The sequence below is a fragment of the Neurospora crassa genome, linkage group I (assembly GCF_000182925.2).
Source record: "Neurospora crassa OR74A linkage group I, whole genome shotgun sequence".
Taxonomy (NCBI): Eukaryota; Fungi; Ascomycota; class Sordariomycetes; order Sordariales; family Sordariaceae; genus Neurospora; species Neurospora crassa.
The window spans coordinates 328,650-345,708 of NC_026501.1; the positions used below are offsets into that span (position 1 = coordinate 328,650).

Sequence of the window (17,059 nt, forward strand, 5' to 3'; positions counted from 1 at the left end):
CATCTCCTCTACTCATCCTCGGACGGCCTACCCTTCAGGACCTTGGCCATATCCTCATTTACCATACTAAACGCACCGCTTCGTTCCCAAATTGGCGGCATTTCAAGCAGCGAATCACTGCTGAAATTCGTCTGCACTGCAGAACCAGCGAAACGATCGAGCATATCCCCACCCTCTTGTCTCTTGAGCTTTGGCGCGCGTAGAGAACGTGCTGGACGATTAATCTCTCTTTTCTTAATCCGGTCCACAACTTTGGTGAGATCCCCGTGGAGTGCATCGAGGATGCCATCCCTCCGCCAGACAGGCCTGTCTTTTTGCTGGAAGATGACACCAGCGCCGTCAGCGCTCCCGTGCTTGTCCCCGCTCTTCCACCATCCCGCAACATGGTCAGCAAGCCTGTGAGCTAGCACGCAGCACCTTGGTAGCCACCGTAGCTTTACCTTGCAATCCCACTCATCAAACAGATAGTGAGATTGCCAGACGATGGCACGCAGCAGTGGCATAGACAAGGCGTCAGCATCGGTCATGCCCTCACTCTCTGGGACCGGACGTCTAGCAATGCGGTTGATGACATCCTTGCAGTCCGAGAAAATGTTCACCGAGACTCCGGAAGAGGGTTGTTGGCGCTTGACTATTGCAATCACAGTCTCGAGTGCCTGTGAGACAGCGGCCATCTCGGCGTGGCGGGAGGAGTAAACGCGGTGTGAGCTCCACGACCGGATGTTGAAGTCATTTCTTTTCAAATCATCCTCCTGGGTATTGAGCTCAGGGCGGGTATTATCCCAGGATTCATTGCTATGGCCATGGTCGAACTCGACGGCTCCCTGCCCGTGGTACGGGTTACGGAAGACTACGCCGTAGCCGCCGCGGGCAAGTATTTTGGGTTCCGCGTTTTGCGGGCTTTGGTAGGACCCGTCAACAAACAGATTGAACTGTGGCTTTCCATCCACCATCAACGGGGCTTTCTGTGCTTGTCGGGCAACTTTTCCCGCACTGCCTTGCTTGTTTTTCTTTCGCGTGGCGATGATGATTTCGCCTTTGAAGGCGCGAGTCTCATCCCACCACAGAGGAATTCGTGTATCACCGCTGGGTGATGGAGACCGACCATCGCGGTGTGGTCTGATGTCATCAATGGTCGCTTGACCATTTTGGGCAGAGGAATCAGAGAAGAAAACAAATCCATCAGGCTCACTTGGCGACGTCCTGGGAGGAGGGACAGCAGAAGTGGTGTATGCCTCTTCGACACTTTTGATGGCTTCATCAAGAGTTGGAAAGGCGTTCTGGACGGTTTCCGATGCGTTATCGGGGAGTGTCTCTTGCTGAGTCTCGGAATTAACAGTCTGGGTGCTGGATTTGTCCTCAAGTTTGGGACGCTTTTCTTGATGATCGCGGATGTCGGCCGAAAAGCTGAGTCTCGAGGGTCTTTTTTGGGTAGACATGCTGAAGATCTGGAAGCTTTACGACCTGGAAGTCTGGAAATAGGGATATATACACTTGTTAGCATTCTGATCCGTGAAAGGCAACCACACCTCAAGTGAGCCAGGATCGTGGTTCTTCCAGCGCCATGTCACAGTCGTGATCATGAGCAAATGTTGGGAAGGACCGCCCGTTGAGATGTAGATCTCTGATTCCTAACGCGACTACTTGAGGCTCTGGATGCCTCAGCAAGTATGGAAAGAGTTTGAAGTAATGAAGACGTACGGAAGAAACACCTACCTTGGCTTGTAAAGCTCAAAATTGGAGGATGAGCAAGCAAGCACCCAACGATGGTAACTGATGCGCAAGTTGGAAGTAGTAGGTTACCAGGCAAATGAGACAAGGCGCGACTGAGTACAAAGTAGAGAGAGGAATGAGGGTCGAGGGAGAGGCAGAGCATGGAAGAGACGGCTGACTGTGATGAGCGAGTGCAAAGGAAACCGAAGAAGGCGGGGCAGAGAAGGCCGGCTCTTTGGCCACGTCATTGACGAAGTCAGAGACGAATACGGAAGGAGCGAGGTAATGCTTTGCCTGTATTGGGGTGACGACAGCACGGAGTGAACCAGCTTTCAGTTGGAAGGTACGCTCAACCTCTCACCACCACCTAGAACATATCCACAAAACCTCAAAACGCAGATCGATGGCACAAGCACCTCCTTCTCATCATTCGTGGTCACAACGAGGGAAAATTATAAAATACACCATGAAGCCCGCTGAGATCTCGCGACGGTATAAAGAAAACACATATTTGATCAAGAAGGAGAGGAAAGTGGTGGTGGATGGGGAGGATACAGATACCCGAGGGAAAAATAACAAAAAATAATGGGCTGATAAACTCAATTGCCACCTCTCGGGGTCGAACCTGAGGCCTGCCGTCCCGCCGTATATCCGGCCTTACCATTGCTTAGGAGCAGACGTCAAAGGCTGTGCTACCACTACACCACGGAGCCACTGAGTTTACCAGCTTGCGGGGGTTGTTGGAAACAGGTACGGAAGGGGTGCTTATATACCTCTAGGTACCCAGGTGTGCCTTCCTCCCTTACTTGAATAAAACACGAGCCAGCCGCAGGCAGTCCCGGTCTCCTTCCTTCCAAGTACTTACTTCCCAGTCGCAACTCGAACCCAACACCCAGGGCACCCAACTTAACCACTTTGCGTGGAAATGGCTTTCATGTTCGCTGTCACTGAGTGCTCAAGGGAGCTCTCTCTCGTCGTCGTCATAAGTACAGGTATCTTTGGAGATTTCCCTTCCATCACATAGGGTATACTTCAAGGGAAAGGATGCGCACTGGTCATGTCGGTCTTCTCTCGTTGCTCCCCAGATCGTTCTTCGCCTCTACTCTTCTCCTTCGAATCCACTAAACTGAGTGTACTTTTGGCAAGCTCTGTGGGAGACGAAACACTTCCTCTTTGCCTACCTACCTATTTTACCAGCCTGCCTGCTCAAATCCTACTTGATTTATTGTAACCGTAGAACCAGAAAAGGCCGTAAATTTATTGATCTTGCTTGGTCAATGGTAATGCCTTTTGACGGGGATTAGAGAGCGTGGAGAGAACAGCGCTTGTCTCTTGGACGCTTTCGAGAGTTGTATCGAGAGTCCAAAAGGCGTTCTGAACGGGTTCCTGGCGCATTCTCGGGGAGTGTTTCTTGCTGCTGGATCTCGGAATTAACAGTCTCGGTACTGGGCTCATCAACCTTGAGACGCATTCTTGATAGTTCGCAAAGGTCGACTAAAAGGTTCGGTCTCGGGGGTTTAGGTGGTTATGCTGGAGATCTGGTGCCTATATAGGTTGGAAGTCTAGTAGGAGAAGAAAGAGACAGACCGTACTTGTAATGCAGTGAGTGTAAAAGGTGAGAATAGCGGGGCATCTTTGGCCACGTAACTAACGAAGGGAAGAAATATATAAGGAAGAAGCGAGGCCAGGAGTTTGCTTATCATCCTCTGTTGGATACAGCATTTCTACTTAAATTGGGAGGTACACTCGACACCTCTCACCACTATACCACTAGATATAACAATTGAACGCAAATTGACATTCAGTCTTCTAGTACATCTTCATCATACCTAGTAGTCAATACAACGAGGGGGAATCACTACCTAAACACACACACTACAAGCCCATCAATCCTTCCTCCTCAGCAGGCAGCCTCCTTCACAGCTTCCTCCTCAGCATACTTCAAAGCCTCCTCAAACACCTCTTTCAAGTCCTCCCACTCCTCCAACCCAACACTCACCCTGACCTGCTCCGGCACCGCTCCATACCCCGCATGATACTTTCTCTCTCTCTCCTCTGCACCCCACAGCAAGTCGTTGAAAGGCAAGGTAATTGACAGATGTGCGCCGAGATGGGGACCTTGGTGGACATGCAAATGGTCGTAAAACGCCTTTGCCACTTTCTTTGAGGAGAAATTGATGGACAGCAGACAGCCGAAGCCGGGCGTGAAGGAGTCGTTGCCCTCCATCTCGTCGTAGGGCGGGCCAGTGGGCGCGGGGGCAGTACTGGAGCGCATGTATTGCTCGTAGTAAGCGGTGCCCGGGGTGGAGGATGTGGTGGAGGGAATAGAGGGGTAGAGAACGCGGGAGATGACGCGGGGGGATTGGTGGGTGGTGGAATAAGTGTGCAGGAAAGAGGCGAGCTTTTGGGCGTTGAGGTTGTGCGTGTTGGAGCGGGCGAGGTAGGAGGAGGAGTTGGATAGGAGGTGGGCGGCGTCGGATGGGGAGAGGGCGTTGTGGTGCGTGGTGGTGAGGGTGGAGGAGAGGAGGGGGAAGTAGCGCGAGGAGGGGGAGAGGAGGACTGAGCCGGCCATGACCTTTGTTGATAGTCAGTATGCGCTCTTCGGAGGAAAGAGGTTGTTGTTGAGATACAAAGAGGGATGACAAAGCAGGGGAATGGAGGAAACATCAAAACGAGGGAAAGACAACACCCGAAAAGGGGTAAAATCTAGCAAAGGGAATTGACTTACATCGGCAAACCCACTAAACGTCTTCGTCAAAGACGAAACCACCACGTCCGCCACCGGCAACACATCGAGATTGCAAAACGACCCGACCGTGTCGTCCACAACAACCGGGAAGTCGTACTCATCAGCGATCTTCCTCAACCTCCCCAAATCCACGCTCACCAAAAGCGGATTACTAGGAAACTCCACAAACAAGTATCCTACCGTCCTCCCCTTTTCCTTCAATCCCTTTGCATATTCCTCCAATTGATCCATCACCTTTTCCGAATCCTCACACTCCCCAAAGTGCTTGAACCCTTCCACCTGTTCTTCACCATTGGTGGTAGTAGTCCCCTCCAGTTCCTCAAACAAGTGAAACGTAGAATGAAACACCGCTCCCAGCGCCACCACCGGTCCTCTCCTACCAGATTTGAAGAAGGCCTCCTGCAGACGAAACACAGCCGCCATACCTGTAGTGTACAAGAACACGTCTTTAGTCGTTAACCGGGAGGCAAGTTCGATGTCGCGGGGAATACGCTGACAGAGCGCGACGATTCGTTCCCGTAGTTTTTCGTGCGCGTCGCTTTCGGGGAGGTACGTTGGTTCGGGTATGTCTTCCTTGATGGGAGTACCACCGGAAATGATGAAATCTGACCCCTTGGCTTTCCAGTCCAACACCTTGACCTGCTTCTGCTTCTGCTCCTGCTCCTGCTCCTGCTTCGTCTCCTGCTTCGTCTCGGCTTCGGCCTCGGGCAAAGAACCATCGGAGGACGGCACGAGCGGAAGCAGAATTTCAGCGAGACGAGTAGAAATGCCTATACCGGGATTGGTCCAGATGCCCATGATCCCTTTTGCTTTGGGGAGCGGGTAGATGACCAGGTACAGCCTGACTTTTTCCTTTTCCGTCGCAGGAGTAAGTGCAGGAGCAGTCGCATCGGCGTCAGAGTCAGAGTCAGAATCAGAGTCAGGAACGAGACGGACCCCCCGAAATTCAACAACCCGAAACTCCACTTTCGAAAGTTCACTTTCGCTATACCGATGTTCAGCAGGTCGATGATGAGAAATACAGTGCGCTGCGGCGAGTGCAAAAGCGTCGGGGGAAGTGAATGGGAGACAGCCGTGGGTGGTGGGGGAGATGCCTGAGTCTGATTCTGGATACGCAAAAGAGAGGTGGGTGAGGAGTTTGATGCCGAGCTGTTTACTTTGTTAGTAAAATACCCAAAGTGCAGTGACAACGAGAAAGGGAAGGGGAAAGAGATGGACAAAGGGAAGTGGAAAAGAAGGTTGAAGGGAAGGGGAAGAGAGAGGGAAAAGAAAAGGGGCAAACGAACCTCCTTCACACACGAAAGGGGTGAAAACCGCGGATACATGCTCCTAAGCTGCTTGCCTATTTCCTGGTCGCCATCGCGGAGCCGGATGAAGGTGTCCCACCCGGGGAGGTGGACAGTGAGGGCGTGCGGAGTATGAGGAGGGAGGGAGTGGCCGAGGGGGGTGGTGATGGGTTTGACTGGCATATTGGCGGTTTGTTCCTCCCTTTATGGGTGATGGTGTTGGTGTTGGTTGTGAGTGAGTGGGTTAGTAAGTGAGTGAGTGATATCCAGCTAGGACCGGCCTTTATCTGTTCCAGAAAAAAATGTCAATTGGGAGGAATTGTGTAAAAGTAAAGGATGTGAAGGACTTACCTACATATATCAGTTTCCTAAAATGTTTTTCTCCAGAAGAGCGAGAAAAGTTTAAAACTTAGGGCTGAGTAAGTCGGAGCGTTTCATTGCATCCCATCATCCCCCCCCCCCCCCCCCCCTCGCGCTGAACCATCTGATAGCCGTTACAGTCACAGATAGGCCCAGACAGGGGATCGTGGTCCGGCTGCCACGGTGGCCCTTCCGGGAACTGACCTAAGTAACCTGGGACGCCCGCCGCTGAGCAACTCTACTAGTTCCAGGCAGCCGTCAGCCGTCCGTCGTATCCACTGAAACGTATGCTGACAAACGATAATCGCCGCTGACGGCTGTCCCCCCGAGAGCCGGCTTCGGGGTTGTGAGGTGAGCCCCTGAATTTCCAGAGTTCCCAAAGTAAACAAACCGGCGGCGGCTGTCGGGAACCCCCTCACCAGCCACGTAACCAAAAACCACAACTCAACTAATTAACCCTTCTTACTTTTATATCTTCGACTGCTATTCTAGATCTATACATTACACACTTTTTTCTTCTAACCTACCTAACCAAAAGCTCAGTTCCTCCCCTACATCAAACTACTCCTCCCCCCAATCTCATTACTCGCCTGCCCATCCCTCATCTCCCCGCTCCTGCCCACCACAAACTCATGATAAATCCTCTCCAACCTCTTCCTCTCCTTGACACTGATGGACGCCCTCGTAGCATCCAGCGCCTTGTACAAATGCTTCCAATTCACCACCACCTGCGGACCAGCATCCTCCTTTCCACTACCCGCCTTGCCATTGACTGCCTTGCCACCATCCGTTCCATTTGTTTGGCCAGAAGCAGCAGCCTGTCTAGCCGCCTTCTTCTGCATCATCTTGAGTGTTTCCAATTTAGCGCTGATGGCCGCCCTTTCCGCTAACTCTGCGGCTCTGGTTCTTGGAGCGGAGGTGGACTGAGTCAAGGACCCATCAACATCATCTCCATACCGGAATTGCACAAAGTCGTTCCTCCCCGATGACTTGGACTCCACCCCCCGACGAGCATGCGAAACCATACCCGTGCCCATATCAGCCAGAGCATCATGAATAGCCTCCAACTGCGCATTCGACACCAACGCCTGCAGATCCGCACCAGTGAACCCGTCTGTGCGCTTACCCAGCTCCAGCAAATCTTTTTCCGAGGACCAGACTTCCTCGGCGACACGGACCTTGTGCGTAAGAGCCTTGATGATGTCCAGCCTATCCTCCAGGTTAGGAAAGTCGCACAGCAAAGACTTGTCCAAACGACCGGGACGTAACAGCGCGGGATCAATCAGGTCCGGTCGCGAAGTGGCCGCTAGCACGTAAACACCCGACAGTCCTTCGGCACCGTCCATCTGCGTTAAAAGCTGGTTGACCACGCGATCGGTAACGCCCGTGGAATCGTGGCCACGCTTGGGAGCGATGGAGTCGAACTCGTCGAAAAACAAAACGCATGGCTTGGCGGCCGAGGCGCGCTCAAAGAGGTCGCGCACGGATTTCTCCGAGGCACCGATATACTTGTTGAGAATCTCGGGACCCTTGACGGAGATGAAGTTGAGGCCGCATTCGCCGGCGACGGCAGAGGCGAGAAGGGTCTTGCCGCAGCCTGGGTAGCCGTACAAGAGCAGACCGGAACGTAAGCGCAGAGGACACTGGGCGAAGATGGGCGCGTATTTGGTGGGGTATTCGAGGGTTTCGAGGAGGATTTGGCGCGTTTCCTGGAGGCCGCCGATGGAGGCAAATGTAGTGGATGAGCTTTGGAGGGTGACGTTGCGCAGGGAGGCGGGCGTGAAGCCGGAGATGGCGGCGTCAAAGTCGGCGCGCGCGAGGTGGATGGTGGAGACATCCTTGTCGAGAGCTTCACCTACGCACCGGCTGAGGGCTTCGTTGCGGGCGCGGGAGATGAGGAGAATGAGATCGCCGGGCATGTAGCCGTCGGTTTGGCCGGCGATGTCGAGGAAGTCGAGGTCGGCGTCAAGGACAAAGCCGCTGGACTTTTTGGAGGCCTTCTTGGACGGGAATTGGTTAGAGCCTTCCATCCAGCCGTCGCCGTCTTCGCCGCCGGTGGTGCTGCCGTCGCGGGTGGGCGGGCGACTGTCGAGATCTCCATCGGCAATTTCGCCAGTGGTTCTCTCTACTGGCACCGCGTCCTTCTTGGTGAGGGCTTCCATGATGCGGCGTCTCGTCTCCTTGTCGGGAGCACTCAGGTCAACGATTTCACGGGCGACGTGGCCGCCGACTATGACGTTGTGAAGTGAGTCCTTGCCCTGGCAGGTAGCAAGCAAAACGACGTTGCTGTCTCTTCCGCAGTATTGCTTAACCATGGAGCAGATCGCTTCACTGATTTGCCTGCTCCGGGCATTGTCGTTTCCGACTTGCAGTTCTTGTTCTGACGGGCAAAGCTTGTCAAGATCATCCAAGACAACAACAGCCTTACCGCCCAGTCTGGCGCCCCAGCTCGCTGCCATAAACAGGTGGTTAAGGGTCTCCTTGATGTTGGATATCCTGCTCTCATCATTGACAAGCTTTGTGCACGGGAAGTAGGTAGTGTGATATAGCTGGGTTGACCGCAAGGTACGGGCAATGGACTGTGCCACAGATGTCTTGCCAGAACCCTGACCGCCGGTAAGAAGTACCGAAGACATATGGGTCAAGTGCAATTGCAACTTTTCGAGTAACGAATCAATGCCCACGAGTAAAGAGTCAGAGGTCTCAAGAGCCAAGTTAACTTCGCCCTCTGTCAACCACGCCGGCTTGCCGATAGGCGCCTGGACGGAAATGGGAACCTTCCAGTCAGACCCCATAACCCAGCTCAGAGGCTTCTTTCCGGATGCCTGAGTGGCAGGCGCAGGCTCAAACTTGATGATACCGCCCTCCCAGCCACGGGGACAGTCAAACCCATCGTAGAGCGCCAGCACCTGACCATCCGTGATAGGTCCAGACAGTAACCCATTGCCCTCAGACCCGTAGATGTGGTTGACCTGCTTAGCCGCCTCCTCCTTTTCCGCCTTGGACTGACCACCAAACTTTAAACCAGCAGAAGCCACAGTTTTGGGTGAAGCGAACGGATAGATGTTGATTTTTGTGAGCGAAGCGCGCGAAACACCGTCCTTGTCCACGCTCTTCTTGCCTAAAGGAGACGAAGCCACCTCAAGCTTGACCACTCCGCCCACCATACCCTGGCTTCCCAGTGCCGCAGCCAGAGGCGACGAAAGAGCAGCTACTTGTCCATCAGGTGGGTCGTCCCATCCGCGGAGGTGAGCCACGATTTTGGTTGATGGTGCCGAAGCCGGATCGACCTGTTCTGGCTGAACAGGGGCATCGGTGGTTGGTTGTAGGCCAGCTGGGCGCACCACGGTAACAGATACGTGCTTGGCGCCCTTCAAGTCTCCGGTCGTCAACAAGTCGCGGTCAACCCATACGCTCAGATCGTCGGTCGGCTTCTCGTCGTCGAACCATTCCTGAAGATGCTTCCGGTCGATACCCCTCAAAAACACGGGCGGCTTCTTGTCCTCCTTCTTTCTCCTGCTTGTGCTTGCCGAACTCTTGGCGCTCTTTTTGGAGTTTCCACCCACACTCCTGTTATCCTTGCTGTTGCGTGTCTTGGAGCGGACCTTGGGGGCCACGATGATCTCGGCGTCGGGGGCGATCTTGGCGCATGGGGCGTCTGGGGGTAGAGGCGGATCGATGGAGATGACCTTGATGTTGGCCTTTGACGTTTGCGACAAGTGTAGGGTGAGGGGATGGGGTATTGAGGGAAGGCCGCCGGGAGCGTAGACGGGGTTGGGGATGGCGCGGACTTGGAATAGGAGGTTGTCTTCGAGGAAGGTGCCGTGGAGCTCAATCATCTCCCAGTCGTCGGGTGTAAGGGGCTCGATGTTGACGGTGGTGGCCATGGGCGGGTCGAAGTGTACTGTGGCCATGACCTTTTGTCCTTCCTTGAGGCCCAGGGTGCCGGCCAGGGTGGTGTCGATCTCGACGAGGGGGATTTCCTGGTCGCGGGACGAAGTCGAGCGTGTCCTGTCGATGCCGTGACTCCCGACCATGGGGTTGACCTTGCGCTTGCTGGGCATGCCGGTCCAGCCTACAAAGATGTTTTTGGTGACCGAGGCGGGGGCGCCTGAAGCGATGGCGTCAGGGGTCGACTGGACGCGGTAGTTGAGCTCGACGATGACATTCTGGGCGGGCTATCCATGAGGGTGGTTCTGTGTCAGCTAGTCTCCAGTGGCATTCCATGGTTCTTCTTCTGACTGGGGGTCTTACCGTGTTGACATTGGAGAGCAGGGAGGCCAGTGACGGTGGCAGGTTGACGAAGCAGTTTTGGAGATGGACCAGGGAGATTTCGGCAGCGGTAGACTGCGCGTTCTTTCTGGGAGCCATGGTGGGTGGCTGCTGTCGTCGTCGTCGTCGTCGTCGTCGTCGTCGTCCGTGTCGACTACTTGTTATGGTGGTGGTGGTGGTGGTGGTGGTGGTGATGATGCTGTCGTCGTGGTGTTTGGCATAGGCGATGATGAGATGACAGATGAAAGGGTCCTGACCGTACCTAGCGAAGGTCACTAGGTAGCTTAGTTGGCTGAGTCGACCTACTAGTCTAACAATTACACCGAACAACGGGAATCCATCCGCCCCATCAATCCCCGGGTTCTTGTTGTCTTGGGCGGAGATCCAGGGGCATGATTGGTGTTGTTTTCAGCTGATTGGGGAGAACCTGGAGCCGCGGCTGGAGCCCGATTGGAGCTTCTCCAGCTGTCCCCAGTTTGCATGTGCCGAGGCACGCCACGACCTGGTACAGGGGGTTTCGGGCATGTCCCAGCGCAGGTACAGCCGCATGGAATTGTTAGGGGAATACATGAGCATCAAGAAGCCATCATGTTGAAGGGAGAAGATATCCGGATGGAAACTGGAGAAAGAGGCCAAATCTGAGGCATTGAAACTGTATAGATGAGTACGAACGTGGGATATGAAGTATAACCTGTTTCCAGCAACTCAATGCCATGAGATGGTACTTCACTTCACACTCTTATGGTTGACATGTTATGAGGCTCAAGTCGATAATCATGTTCCTGGACAACACTGACACGCCTCCTGTATAACTCATTCCTGCCACTCACTGCCACCTGCCAGGGGCATTCTCCAGTGTCTAGAGTAGAGGTAGGGATGCATGTAAGTACCTTGGCCCATTAAAGATTCCTTTGCCGGACCGCGTCTCATCGCGACTCGAACCGCGACAGTGGAGTCAACTGAATGGACAGAGGACCCACTCTTTCATGCTCCTCCATTCAATCAATGTTGACATCCTTCGTCCAACAAAACAAAGTCGAATTCCCCATCGCAACACAACCAAAACAATCCCCAGCCAGACCTTTGACCACACACCGAGTTGCGCCATACTATCCCACCCACCACATCTCTCACCATGGCGCTCCTCAGATACCCCGCCCCCGTCGACTACGACGCGCAAATGTGTAGGTGGTGACTAAATAATTTCAATTACGACGAGGGAAAACTTTGATTTGATGATGGCTTCTCGATCGAAGCGCGGAGGATGGATTGCAAGCAAGAGGCAGGCTGGGCGCTAACCACAACGATTCGAACAACAGCCGCGTTCGAAAACTTTCTCGACGACTTCAAGACCTCGCCCCAAGACTCCATCACCCATGCGCTAGGCAACATCGACATCAACGAGGACGACCTCAGCGACGAGTATGACTTTATGGACGACGACGACGACGACGATGCCCAGCAACAGCGCCGCTCCGAAAGAGCGAGGAGACGCGCCCCCCGCCACAAGTACAAGGAGCTTCTCCAGGAACTGGCCGACCGCAAGATCAACGAGATAGTCATCGACCTGGACGACCTGCAGTCATGGGAGGAGGACGTCAACGAGGGCCTCAAGCTGGTTGAGTCGGTAGAGCGCAACACCAAGCACTACGTCGAGGTGCTCTCGCGCGCCGTCGACAAGCTGATGCCCCAAACCAGCAACGACATCACATTCAAGGACGATGTGCTCGACGTCCTCATGGCCAACCGCCAACAGCGCAACCGCACCCTCACCGAGGCCGCCGAGAACCTGCGCGACCCCGACATGCTCAACGACACATACCCCGCCCAGCTCACCCGCCGCTACACCCTCGTCTTCAAGCCCCGGACCATGACTGCTGATGGGCCCCAAAAAGCCCTGTCGGTCCGCCAAGTGCGCGGCGATCATCTCGGCCACCTGATCACCATCCGCGGTATTGCTACCCGTGTGTCCGACGTCAAGCCCATTGTCCAGGTTGGCGCCTACACGTGCGACCGCTGCGGTTGCGAAATCTTCCAGCCCGTCACCGACAAGCAGTACGCCCCCCTGACTCTCTGCCCATCCAAGGACTGCAAGGAGAACCAGGCCAAAGGTCAGCTGTACCCGTCGTCGCGGGCTTCCAAGTTCCTGCCCTTCCAGGAGATCAAGATCCAGGAACTCGCCGAGCAGGTCCCCATCGGTCAGATTCCCCGTACCCTTACCGTGCTTGCGTACGGCAGTCTGGTCAGAAATGTCCACCCCGGTGACATTGTCGACATCTCGGGAATTTTCCTCCCTACTCCTTATACCGGCTTCAAGGCCATGCGCGCCGGTCTGCTAACCGACACCTACCTCGAGGCCCACCACATTGTCCAGCACAAGAAAGCCTACACCGAGATGCAGATCGACCCCTCCCTGCTCCGCCGTATCGCCAAATTCCAACAGACCGGCAACACGTACGAGTACCTCGCCAAGTCCATCGCCCCCGAAATCTACGGCCACCTCGACGTCAAGAAGGCCCTCCTCCTTTTGTTGGTCGGCGGTGTCACTAAGGAAGTCGGCGACGGCATGAAGATCCGCGGCGACATCAACATCTGCCTGATGGGTGACCCCGGTGTGGCCAAATCGCAACTGCTCAAGTACATCTCCAAGGTAGCCCCGCGCGGCGTGTATACGTCTGGCCGCGGTTCCTCGGGCGTTGGTCTCACCGCCGCCGTAATGCGCGACCCCGTGACAGACGAAATGGTTCTCGAAGGCGGCGCCCTCGTGCTCGCCGACAACGGCATTTGCTGCATCGACGAGTTCGACAAGATGGACGACAACGACCGCACCGCCATCCACGAAGTCATGGAACAACAAACCATCTCCATCTCCAAGGCCGGCATTTCCACCACTCTCAACGCGCGCACCTCCATCCTCGCGGCCGCCAACCCGCTTTACGGGCGGTACAACACCCGTCTCTCGGCCGTCGAGAACATCAACCTCCCCGCCGCTTTACTCTCCCGTTTCGACATCATGTTCCTCCTCCTCGACACGCCCACGCGCGACACGGACGCCCAACTCGCCAAGCACGTCGCCTACGTGCACATGCACAACCGCCACCCCGACATTGGCACGGGCACCGGACCGGATTCATCCGTCTTCTCCCCCGAGGAAGTCCGTGCCTACGTCGCCAAAGCCCGCGAGTACCGCCCCGTCGTCCCGCAAGCAGTCTCCGAATACATGGTGAAAACCTACGTCCGCCTGCGCGCACAGCAGAAACGCGCAGAGAAGAAGAACCAGAACTTTGGCCATACCACGCCGCGTACTTTGCTAGGTGTCGTCCGTCTTGCGCAGGCTTTGGCTCGGCTTAGGTTCAGCAACACCGTCACGCAAGATGATGTTGATGAAGCTCTCCGTCTCGTGGAAGCTAGCAAGGAGTCGTTGGCGCAGGATGATAGGAATACTGGCAATAAGAGGGCAATGAATGCTAGTAGTAGGATTTATAACCTTGTGAAGGGGTTGGCGGATAGTGGAGCGTGCAGACCTGATGATACCCCAGAAGAGGAAGAAGAAGATGAGTTTGGGGTGGAGATGAGTTTGAGAAAGGTCAAGGAACGGGTGATTGCCAAGGGCTTTACGGAGCAGCAGTGGTTGAGTGCGTTGGATGAGTATACTGATTTGGATGTGAGTTTTCTTTTGCCCCCTTTTTTTTACTTTCTCTTCTTTTTTTTTTTTCCTTTCTTTTGTTCCTTTTTCTTTCCTTTTCCCCTTCTAGTCTTTCTTTCCCCTTTCTTTTTTTCCCCTTCTTTTCTTACCCTTTCGTACTTCCATTCTTTCCCCTTTCTGTCTTTTTTGTCCCCCCCCCCCCCCTCCCCCCCCTTTTTTCCCCCTTTCTTTCACTCTTTCTCTTTCTCTCTTTTTTTTTTCTTTCCACCCCTTACTTGTCCCTAGAGTGATGGTGATGCTAATGAGATTTTTTTTTTACCAAAAACAGGTCTGGCAAACGGCTGGCAATGGAACGAGACTGGTGTTTATCACTGCGGGGGGTGAGAGGGAGGGTAGTGAGGATATCTGAGAGACCAAGAGGTTATAGATGGGGGGGGTGATGGTGATGGTGACTGGATTTTTTGCTGTTGTTGGGGTTTAAGGGAAAACTTGTTCAGCTCCTTTTGGTATTCTGATTCTGATTTTTTGTGATTTGTTATTTCTGAATGGGTGTCTTGTTTACTTCCATCCAAAATAGGGCGTTGTATGGGTTGGAATGATGACTAAAGTTTTGGGGTTTCTGAACGTGGTGTTGAGTACTGAAAAAGTGTGTGGGTGAAAATGTGAAGTTGGTTTGAAGTGAGATTTGAATAAAGTCGTGTTTTTGTGGCTGTCCTGGTCTGATTATCGGTAATTGAGTCGATAGTGAGGACTGAGTGAAGCATAGACATAGTTGTTCTTGGAGTTCCAAGACCGTTGAAATTGAAAATTTGATGATGATGAAGAGAAGCGGTTCCCAATTTGGAGTTCTGAACTATAGACGCTGTCATCTGGCGATGGAATACTTCCAAAATCATCTGATCAAAGAAGCATCGCTCAGGTTTCATCTCATTGTGACAAACCAGCCAGATGTCAGTCATATAAACCCTCTAAATCTCTTACTAAAAATACAGGCTGATATTTTCAATCCCACACACCAATCTAACTAACCCCTGTTTTCTAGAGTTACAAAGAGTCATCATACTCAACTATCTATCACACATTCTCACCTATATACTCCCCCCCCTCCGGGTCCCTCCCATTCCTGAACCCCTGAGACTTCACACCCCGACTCAAGCCTTCATAGTCAAAAGCGAAGCCCGCTCCATCTCGCCCACCACGCCATTCCCGCTCAACGTCCACTTCTCACTCACCATGCTCTCATCCACCCTCTTCTTCAACATGCCACTCGCGGCCCAGTACTCCAACAGACCGCGCGCCTCCGTCTTGCTCACGCCCTTGAGCCTCAGAATCTCCACGCTCTTCATGACCGCCTCCACGCGATCATCGTACTTTTTGCTATACGGGTCCCTCTGCGGGACCTCCTTTTCGCCCGCTTTCTCCGCCTCGCGCTGCGCAATCGCCAGCTCCATACTCGCGCTCCTAGGCGAGTTTCCGCGCGTCGTGGCGCCGAGGACAGCACCGCCATTGGGCATCACGGTGGCACCAGACAAGCAGTCGGTAAAAAGTTTCACCAAAGCCAAGTCGTGCGAGTGGATCAGCTCAAAGGCCGGGTTGCGGTAGTCCGACACCTTCATGATGTGGGCGAGGCCGTCGAGCGAGAACAGGATGGGCGGGCGGCCGGGCACGTTCTCGGCGTTGAGTTCGCGCCAGAGAGCCTGGAAGACGGTCCAGGCGCCGTCGGCCTCCTTGGCGCTGTTGATGAGCTGCAGCAGGGGCGAGTTGACGGGGATGATTTGCGGGAGGTCGGCGTGCGAGTAGACCGTGTTCATGCGCGATAGGACCTTTTCGTTGGCGCGCTTGAAGGATTGCAGGAGCTTGAGCGTGTAGGTGGGTTGTGTCCAGAGCGGCGAGTTTTCAATGGGGGCGTATTCGGTCACGGCCGTGGTTAGTTCTTGGGCTGTTTTTCACGTTACAAAGTCAGTATGTCAGTTATGGAGTTTGAATGGTAGGGAAAGAACAAATAGGAAAGAGACCTACCCTCGGGAATGTGCAACACCACCCAGTCGTTCATAAACGCATGCGTCATGGCCTGCAGCAGCAGCAAGCTCTTGCCCGTTACCCTGTTGCCCTCAATGACCATGCGGATCGTCTTGCCGTCGGCACCAGCCGCCTTCATCTTCTTGGTCAGGTCGACCGTCTCCTGGCGGATGAGCACCGAGGGCTGGCGGAAGATGCCCCAGCACTGCGTGGGCTTGAAGGCCTCCATGGCGCGCAGGGCGTCGACCACATCCTCGGGCAGGGCCTTGACGGAGCCGACATTGTCCTGTTTGGCCAGGTCGTTGGGGCGCAGGGTCTCGAGGCCGGGCACGGGCAGGGCATTGTTGTTGCTGAGCACAATCTTCTTGCGGTAGGCCTTGCGCTCGCCGGGCAGAGGCGGCTTGCCCGAGGATACCACGTTCTTCTTCTTGGTCTTCTTGAAGCGCAGCTTCTGGGGGCGGTTGGCGTTCTGTCGGCCTCCCGTGTTGGCGGAGGAGGCGCCCTTGGTGGCGGCGGTCGCTGTGAAGGTGAGGCTGCCACCACCGACCTGGAGCATCTGGCGGGGGACCAGGGCCACGGCCGAGGGGCGCACGAGGCACCTCAGGCAGTTGGACGCCGACATGTGTGCGGGCGGGTGGTCGGCCGGTCAGACGGTCGGTCGATCGGACTGCTGTGGGTGGTGTGTGGTGTGGTTGAAACACAGCTGAGAGCCCGTGGAAAACTACCCCGGGCAAATAATATCGTCGCAAGTCAACACAACAAACCGGGACGGGGACGGGGACCTGTGATGCCCGGGCACACGGCAAGCGGAGCGGGAGCGGGCGCGCGTTGGAAAGTTCGCAAGCTCGGACCAACTCGACCTACTTGGCGACCAGTGCCTCCAAATTCCCCGGCGCCAAGAAGTCGGTGGTTTGCCTGTTTGGGGTCTTCCAGCCAATGAGAACATCAGATTGCAATTGGCAGCGGTCCCGCACCATCTCCAAGCTCGCATCTGCCGCCTGTTACCGCCTAAAT

The 17,059-nt window shown here is 54.6% G+C and overlaps 5 protein-coding genes across 5 annotated transcripts; 1 reads left to right on the plus strand and 4 right to left on the minus strand.

Moving 5' to 3' along the window:
- Nucleotides 1-8: 8 nt before the first annotated feature.
- NCU08116 (hypothetical protein) lies at nt 9-1,439 on the minus strand (the record flags this gene model as incomplete). Its single annotated transcript, XM_958782.1, has 1 exon — nt 9-1,439. One exon carries the CDS (start codon nt 1,437-1,439, stop codon nt 9-11), a length of 1,431 nt encoding a protein of 476 aa, XP_963875.1.
- A 2,086-nt stretch (nt 1,440-3,525) lies between these two features.
- On the minus strand, nt 3,526-6,082 carry NCU08117 (hypothetical protein). Its single transcript, XM_958783.2, has 3 exons — nt 5,749-6,082; nt 4,442-5,611; nt 3,526-4,288 (listed from the first exon to the last, which is right to left on the minus strand). Exons 1-3 carry the CDS (start codon nt 5,929-5,931, stop codon nt 3,614-3,616), a joined length of 2,028 nt encoding a protein of 675 aa, XP_963876.1. The 5' UTR covers nt 5,932-6,082; the 3' UTR covers nt 3,526-3,613.
- Nucleotides 6,083-6,552: 470 nt separating this feature from the next.
- pex1 (peroxin 1) lies at nt 6,553-10,784 on the minus strand. Its single transcript, XM_958784.2, has 2 exons — nt 10,363-10,784; nt 6,553-10,286 (listed from the first exon to the last, which is right to left on the minus strand). The coding sequence occupies exons 1-2, from the start codon at nt 10,477-10,479 to the stop codon at nt 6,660-6,662; spliced, it is 3,744 nt and encodes a 1,247-aa protein (XP_963877.1). The 5' UTR covers nt 10,480-10,784; the 3' UTR covers nt 6,553-6,659.
- A 625-nt stretch (nt 10,785-11,409) lies between these two features.
- On the plus strand, nt 11,410-14,838 carry NCU08119 (DNA replication licensing factor mcm7). Its single transcript, XM_958785.2, has 3 exons — nt 11,410-11,564; nt 11,700-14,044; nt 14,355-14,838. The coding sequence occupies exons 1-3, from the start codon at nt 11,516-11,518 to the stop codon at nt 14,433-14,435; spliced, it is 2,475 nt and encodes an 824-aa protein (XP_963878.1). The 5' UTR covers nt 11,410-11,515; the 3' UTR covers nt 14,436-14,838.
- A 120-nt stretch (nt 14,839-14,958) lies between these two features.
- On the minus strand, nt 14,959-16,886 carry NCU08120 (mitochondrial ribosomal protein DAP3). The gene is made up of 2 exons (XM_958786.2): nt 16,046-16,886; nt 14,959-15,965 (listed from the first exon to the last, which is right to left on the minus strand). Exons 1-2 carry the CDS (start codon nt 16,665-16,667, stop codon nt 15,178-15,180), a joined length of 1,410 nt encoding a protein of 469 aa, XP_963879.1. The 5' UTR covers nt 16,668-16,886; the 3' UTR covers nt 14,959-15,177.
- Nucleotides 16,887-17,059: the final 173 nt, after the last annotated feature.

Coding starts and splice junctions, on each gene's coding strand:
- NCU08117 (XM_958783.2), bottom strand. CDS start 5,931: ATGCCAGTCAAACCCATCACCACCCCCCTCGGCCACTCCCTCCCTCCT. Junction 5,612..5,748: donor CCCTTTCGTGTGTGAAGGAG/GTTCGTTTGCCC, acceptor CAAAGTAAACAG/CTCGGCATCAAACTCCTCAC. Junction 4,289..4,441: donor CGTTTAGTGGGTTTGCCGAT/GTAAGTCAATTC, acceptor CTATCAACAAAG/GTCATGGCCGGCTCAGTCCT.
- pex1 (XM_958784.2), bottom strand. CDS start 10,479: ATGGCTCCCAGAAAGAACGCGCAGTCTACCGCTGCCGAAATCTCCCTG. Junction 10,287..10,362: donor TGCTCTCCAATGTCAACACG/GTAAGACCCCCA, acceptor CCTCATGGATAG/CCCGCCCAGAATGTCATCGT.
- NCU08119 (XM_958785.2), top strand. CDS start 11,516: ATGGCGCTCCTCAGATACCCCGCCCCCGTCGACTACGACGCGCAAATG. Junction 11,565..11,699: donor CGACTACGACGCGCAAATGT/GTAGGTGGTGAC, acceptor TTCGAACAACAG/CCGCGTTCGAAAACTTTCTC. Junction 14,045..14,354: donor ATGAGTATACTGATTTGGAT/GTGAGTTTTCTT, acceptor TACCAAAAACAG/GTCTGGCAAACGGCTGGCAA.
- NCU08120 (XM_958786.2), bottom strand. CDS start 16,667: ATGTCGGCGTCCAACTGCCTGAGGTGCCTCGTGCGCCCCTCGGCCGTG. Junction 15,966..16,045: donor GGTGTTGCACATTCCCGAGG/GTAGGTCTCTTT, acceptor CGTGAAAAACAG/CCCAAGAACTAACCACGGCC.